We start from the raw sequence: 7145 nt of genomic DNA on the forward strand, positions 1-7145 counted from the left end.
TAACCAATGAGATGCACCATTTACAAACTCTTATTTAAAGCAATAATTGACCACTGCAACCCTCTCCATCCCTAAATCCGTTCTCCTTTTAATATATAAGGATACACTAACCAATGAGATGCACCATTTACAAACTCTTATTTAAAGCAATAATTGACCACTGCAAACCTCTCCATCCCTAAATCCGTTCTCCTTTTAATATATATGGATACACTAACCAATGAGATGCACCATTTACAAAGCTCCCATGGCTATGGTTATACACTTATACTAAAACTTATAATTATGATCACCATAAGGATAATCTTCAACTTGCTTCCATGTATTCAATCTCAGACTGTAACCACTAACTTCATCTACGACTAAAAATAAAGTGACATGAGCGAATGGTTGTGAGTTAAATAAAAGGGTTCCTACAACATTATGAATAAGGCCTTTGTGTGCCCATTTTCCATACTTCTAGAATTACTGAAAAATCTCCCTTCTTCTACCATTTTCCAAACCTTTCCTTGCATAAACCATTCATAGTTTTCTAGAATAAAAGCCAGTGTTCCATTACTGCAGAAATATAACACTGATTCTTGGCAGGCTTGCAAAATTCAAGAGTATCCAGGTTTGCTCTCGTCAGTGCACAATGCAGACAACCATAATAATGCTTTACTGTATCTGGGAGGCATATTTGCAAGACCCGGTGCATCACACAATTGGTGGGGGCAAATAACGTCTTCCTTGAAGCAAGCTTTCTTTCTACACAGTTTGTTTACTACAGAAGTTGTATCCATCAGTTTGTCTTTCTTTTACACTCCATCCGTTTCAATATATATATCATTTTAAACTTATTACTTTTATCTAAAATAAGTATCGTTTGACAAAAAAGTTGAGTAATCCTCTCTCTCTTTCTCATTTTATGACCCCTATCTCCTCTCTTTTTCTTTTTCTCTAGTGTTTCGTCTTCTCTCTCTCTTTCTCTTTCTGTTTCTTGGTGTGCCTTTTATTTCCAACAAATTCAAAATCCCTCGTCTAAAATTTGAATATGTCTCCATAGCTTAAACTGACATTGATAGTAGCTCGTTATAGAGATTAAAAAATAGTTTATCTTTGTTCATTTGTGAGATTTTTCCTGCTGACATGCATATTAACTTTCTTAGCTATGTCATCAACTTCATTCATAGCTTCTGATGTTGGAAGAATATTCAAATTAATTTTCCAAAGCACATATCTTCTACTATGACATTGTTCACCCATGGTGATTAGCCAAAAAAAAAAAAAAAAAGAGATGGAATAAGGTGAAAAAGGAAAAAATACTGTAATTTAGAAGCTGTTATTGCTATAATGGCATAATGAGATAAAGAATAATACAACGTAATGAGAGGGAAAATACTATAAAACCAAAAAATTTCCCACCCGACTCGAAGAGGGAAGAGTAATTTTAAATTTGATAATTTGTCAATTTTCCAATCATCAAAGAGTAAATAAGAGTTGGCAAGGTGGGAGAGAGAAAATTTGAGCGACTTTTTATTAATATAAAAGAGTGCTAACAAATTATTAACTATAATTTATTTACATTAAAAAATTACTTTCTCTAAAATGATAGATATCTTGTATCTTTTAAACAACTTCAAAAATAGATAGAAAAATGTTATGTTTATAATATTTTTTTCCCATAATTTTGATATAATAATTTATAATTAATTAATTTATAATAAACCTTATTTTATAAATTATGACGGACTAATTATGAACTATTATTAAGATGGTAAGAAAAAGTGAATTATCCGTTAAAGATCGTAAGAAAAAGTGTATAAACAACATTTTGTAAGAGTCAACTTTTGAACACTTCATTGGGTATAACGTACGAAAGCACTTCCGTCCACGCGCTTTGCCCACGCGTGTATCAGTTAAACGTACAAAATGTTCCGGGAATTTCCGAGTGGGTAAGCAAAGCAAGCACCTGGATTTCTTGTCCCGCCACCATGTTAACACCATTTTAATGATGAAATTATTATTTTTTATTTATTTTATTTTTCTTCGATTATTAAAAAAAAAAAAACCGTTTCTTCTTTCGGATATGCCTCTCCCATTTAATGGACTCAACCGCTCTCTTTACGATCTTAACTTATTGATGATTGCTGAAGGACTCTCCAGTTTCATTTTCAGAAATTATTTTTGTTAGTGAGTAGTCATGCAATCTCATTCATCGTCTCTGAATCTTCAGAATCTACGCCATTTCCAATCTCGCAAGAGGTTGTGTTTTCCTCGATTCGATTTGGTTCCTCGGCGTCGCCATTCTTATATCTTTTACGGTGTAAAGGTACGCTTTCTCATTCAAGTCCACGCGAATCCAGCTGTACAAGTTGGATATGAATTATAATAGATACAGATTTTTTATGTGGATCATTAGAGGAAAATAAATAGCATAAGTTTTTTTTTTTTTTTTTTTTTTTAAGGTTGGTATTAGAGATTCCAAAGTTGTGTCGATCGTATTAATGGTTGTACTCTGATATAGTCATTATGTTTATTATGGCTGCTTATCTGTTCTTGTAGTTAAATGGATCAAATATTCGGAAATGTGGGTGTCGATTGCGGCATAGTGTTGTTCAAGTTAAAGCCTTTGATGAGGTATTTTGTGTTTCTAAACTCAAATGGATTTTTTTTTTTTTTTTTTACATTTTTGCGTATATATTTATTACATTGGATAAAAACAAAAACTTAATACTGTAGTTTGAATTTAAACAAGGACAATTTCATGGATGATCTTCTTAGTTGCTAGTAGAGATAATGGACTTTTTTTTTCCCCTTGAATTGCATTCATTAATGCTTTTTATTTTCTTGCTTTATAGGATTTTGGTTTTTCTTCACTTGACAACTGGAGTGACAATGAGGGGACTGCGGGGTACATGTTTTCATCTAGTGACGGAGAAGACAGTGATGGAGAAATTGTACTAAACCCAGTGAGTGATATTGATTTGCCTACTAAGTCGGCGTCAAGTGATGAAGCTCTGAGAGTAACTTCATACAGGCTTGCAATGATGGGGAGAATACGCAAAAGATACAGGCAGGTGTATTAATGAACTGTGTATTTGTTCGACGTTGTACCATTTTGTTCTATGATGTGGAAAGTTGGCATTGCTTTGTTCACCATATATTACCAATTCTGTTTGTGCCATTTGCGCTTTTGACTTAGTAAACTTAACTTTCATTACAACGGTTTGAGTCATTTTTCTTTATGGCACAAATTTCATATTGCACTAGAGTTGAACATGTATTGGCTCTAGAAGCTTGTGCAATTTTTATAGTCTAGTAGACATTTGAATGTTCCACTCTCATATTCCTCAGATGGGGTTCTTAACGGTGGCACTCATAGTTGCAACCAACGAGCCCAGCAGATTTTTGGCATCATTTTGCCAGGGTTGGTAATCAAGTCATAAGGGAAAGATAAGATAATATCATATCTTGTGGCTTATACCTTCATTTTTAAGGCCAACAAATTCTCGTTATGAAGCTTACTTTAATGGCTCTGATTTTTGTTATATTTTGTCACACTTACTGATCAAACTCTTTACCTTTTAATAAGTTATTATTGATAGCATTATTTGGATATTTCCTATATTACATTGGAGGGCTATTTTGGTGGTTTGTGATAAAATAGATATTATGATCAGTGTTTTCTGAAATACCTATAAAATAATAATGTTGAATTTTGTGATTTGTGATTTGTTCTTCAAGAGTGTAGTTTCCTTAATGCCAGAACCTCTTCCTCATTGAGTAAAAAAAAAAGTTTTTTTTTTACTCTCAGTGGTGCTAACTGATATGCTAGTAATCGGTTTGCGTCATTTGTCTGAATTGTAAAACATATAGGATGACTTAATTTGATTGTTTCAGTGAGAAGCAGCACTTAAATGGGCAATATTTTCTTTTGATTAACTTGATCTATTACTCTCTGTAATTGCAGGATCAAACTTGGATTGTTTAACAATCTTGGACTGATAACTTTCTTGACGGTGCTGCTTTTATTTGTGGATTGGTGGGGATGGAAGATCGTCAGACTGCCCTTGGCACCATTGTACATGACCCGCCCCTTTTTTATATCAGCAGCTTTAGTCGCTTGTGCGGGTTATATATGTGTCCCATTGCTTAAAAGTCTAAAGATTCGTCAAGTCATCAGGAAAGAAGGGCCTCCTAAGCATGCCAGGAAAAAGAGAACTGCCACAATGGGTGGACTGTTTTTTGTTCCAATTGGGGTGGCTGTAGCAAAAGCCACTGCAGGTTACTCTTCTATTGAAGTTTCTGCTGCATCAGCTGCAACTCTAGCATTTGCTGTAATTGGGCTAATTGATGACATGTTAAGCTTCATCAAGAATCATAATAGTGGAATATCTGCATGGTTAAGATTAATTTTGGAGGTAAAAATTTTTGTCATTACTTTTTTGTTTCCAAACTTTCTAGGCTTACTGCTTCTTATGTAAAAAGTTAATTGCTGATAATTATGTGAGTAACTCTGAGTAATGATTCTTTACAGATAGCTGTTGGGACGTGCTTTTCGTTTTGGTTGAATACCACAAATATATCGTCTCCATATGGCATGTATAGCTTCTTGTAACTAATCTGATCAACATTTTTCTGATGGTAACTAACATATTTGCAACAGAATACCAAGTTTTAAGTACTGTGCGGGAATTCAGTGTTCTAGTAATCTCATTAAGGATTGTTTGATGTTGGAGCAGAGCATGTGTAATATTTTATAAAATTACTATAATAAAAGAAGTGAACAGAGGTTCTGAAAGTGGGTTTAAAAGTGGACTTTTGCTGGAAACACGGTGGATTTTTGAGAAAAACATAGTTAGTAGTTCCATGATGAAGAACATCTCATTTCATTTTATTCTGAAAATGCTGTATGGGCAGTTAAGTTTGTTAAAGGTGTAAGAACATTGACAATGTAAGTAAAATAAAAAAATTGGCACCCTTCTGAAGACCTATTGAATCAATTGTTAAGCTTTCTTTTTTAGAAATTGATGTATAGTTTCCTGTAGAAAATATATCACATGACAGACATCTCTGTAATAAGTGCCCAAATGTTACTTTGCAGTTTGGATTTTCTATGAATATTTTTTTCCTTGAATGTTGCTTTTACTCAGATAATCTTCATTTCGTATGCAGGAAAATGTTGGTTCCTCTACCTGCCCCACTTGGCCTTCTGTTTTTGGGAAAATTCTATCTGTTGTTGACTTCCTTTACTTTTGTTTCCATGGGAAATGGGATTAATTTGACAGATGGTCTTGATGGGCTGGCTGCAGGAACTGCTGCACTGGCTTTTATTGGAATGTCAGTTGCAGTGCTTCCAATATGTCCAGGTTAGAATTATTTTCTTTGAACTAACATTTTGACATAAAAGAGGATCTTCTTCTTAGAGTTTGATTAAGACACTATAATTAATTTATCCTCTATTGTTGCTTTTGCTTATATCTAATAAAATGCTGAAGATTTGTATTATGCCTTGTGTATAGTGCTTAAAGTTTGAAAAAGACTAAGAATCTGGCCTACCTTTAAGTTTTGGTTCATGGCATGAATGTGGTGTTGTTCTTGTACTTATACTGCAAAAAATTATAATTTGTAGACAAAATTTTCATTTTGTCAATCTTTTTTTGATAAAGCACGTAACTAATGCAAAAGCAATTGTCTTGACCTGCAAAATTTTACTATCACTTTTAAATGACTTGTATGTTTAATTACACCTCAGTTTCATCTTATTTGAGCTGTGCGGAACAATCAATTCCTGCATAACTAAACTCCTGCTAAATAATTGCAGTTTTGCACCTATACCATTATGCTTCCTGATGAAGAATCATTCTTAAAAAAATAATAAGGTGTGGGTTCTTGGTTCTGTATCACCTCTCCATTATGCTAGTGTAAACACTATAATGCGGTTCATGATGGTTTGAGACATGATATTGAAATATTGCCTTGATGTTCAATATTTGGTTATTTTGAAGTTTGATGTCCAAATGATACAATCGTTTGTTTTTCTTTTTGTAGTACAATTATAATTGTTTGTAGTCCATGAATTACATACTTGAAGACCTTTACTGGATTGTTCTTTAGCACTAACTGCAAATTTATATTCCAAACCAGAGCTTTCTATATTTGGAGCATCAATGGCAGGAGCATGTGTTGGTTTTCTATTGCACAACCGATACAGAGCATCTGTTTTTATGGGTGATACTGGATCCTTGGCCCTTGGTGGTGCGTTGGCTGCAATGGCCGCTTGTACTGGAATGTTTTTACCATTATTTGTTTCATCTGGGATCTTTGTGGTAGAAGCTCTGTCTGTTATTATGCAGGTATGTTCCATTCATGAGACTTCTACAAAATTTGTACGAGTTGATGGAAATATGCCCTCTAGTAGCGGTAAAAGCTTATTGATCTTAATAATGATTATGTTCTTTTCTCAGTTTGCCTAGAAGGGTTCAACACATATATTACGTTGACATGATACAGCTTGAACTAAGAAATGAATGGTGATAACTGTGTCTCAAATGCACAAATCTCCTGGGTCTGATTATTGACTGTAAATATGTTTTAGGTATTGTACTTCAAAACAACAAAGCGCTTGCTTGGAGCTGGTCGACGATTGTTTAGAATGGCACCCTTTCATCATCACCTGGAATTATGTGGTCTCAAAGAGCCGATAATCGTGGCAGGCGCTTATGTTATGTCATCAGTGTTGGCTTTATTCGCTGGATATGTAGGTCTTATATCAGCATAATTCTGGAAGCATTTCCCCTTCCCTCATTTGATTTTGTAGTTAGGCAACGGCAAATCACAGATTAACTTAATTCATTTTTTGATCTTTAACAAAGGAAAGCAATAGAACAGTGTACACGGTGAGTATTCCTGTCGATTACATTTGTGGATGAAGGATTGTTGTAATTCCAACTTCAGCCTAAGAGCCATATTAATTCCAGCAGTTATGCTCCACGGATTACAGTAAATCAATTTCAGCAGTAAGCAGCTCTGTCTTATATGTAATTTTTTGACAAGCAAAAGAACAAGGAAAATTACTTTTATGGTCTGTTAGAAGATGTTCATAATTCCCATCTGGTTCTCTTTTTATTACCAGATCTGCGTTTAAATAAATGGATTTCTAA

The 7145-nt window shown here is 34.1% G+C and overlaps 1 protein-coding gene across 1 annotated transcript; it reads left to right on the top strand.

Moving 5' to 3' along the window:
- Positions 1-1947: 1947 nt before the first annotated feature.
- On the top strand, positions 1948-7116 carry LOC116141619 (phospho-N-acetylmuramoyl-pentapeptide-transferase homolog). The gene is made up of 8 exons (XM_031427095.1): positions 1948-2311; positions 2545-2619; positions 2841-3055; positions 3953-4403; positions 4520-4584; positions 5158-5351; positions 6130-6338; positions 6581-7116. The coding sequence occupies exons 1-8, from the start codon at positions 2183-2185 to the stop codon at positions 6761-6763; spliced, it is 1521 nt and encodes a 506-aa protein (XP_031282955.1). The 5' UTR covers positions 1948-2182; the 3' UTR covers positions 6764-7116.
- The last annotated feature ends 29 nt before the right edge of the window (positions 7117-7145 follow it).

The sequence above is a fragment of the Pistacia vera genome, unplaced genomic scaffold (genome assembly GCF_008641045.1).
Source record: "Pistacia vera cultivar Batoury unplaced genomic scaffold, PisVer_v2 Contig1116, whole genome shotgun sequence".
In the NCBI taxonomy this organism is placed as follows: Eukaryota; Viridiplantae; Streptophyta; class Magnoliopsida; order Sapindales; family Anacardiaceae; genus Pistacia; species Pistacia vera.

Coding starts and splice junctions, on each gene's coding strand:
- LOC116141619 (XM_031427095.1), top strand. CDS start 2,183: ATGCAATCTCATTCATCGTCTCTGAATCTTCAGAATCTACGCCATTTC. Junction 2,312..2,544: donor ATATCTTTTACGGTGTAAAG/GTACGCTTTCTC, acceptor CTGTTCTTGTAG/TTAAATGGATCAAATATTCG. Junction 4,585..5,157: donor ATATCGTCTCCATATGGCAT/GTATAGCTTCTT, acceptor TTTCGTATGCAG/GAAAATGTTGGTTCCTCTAC.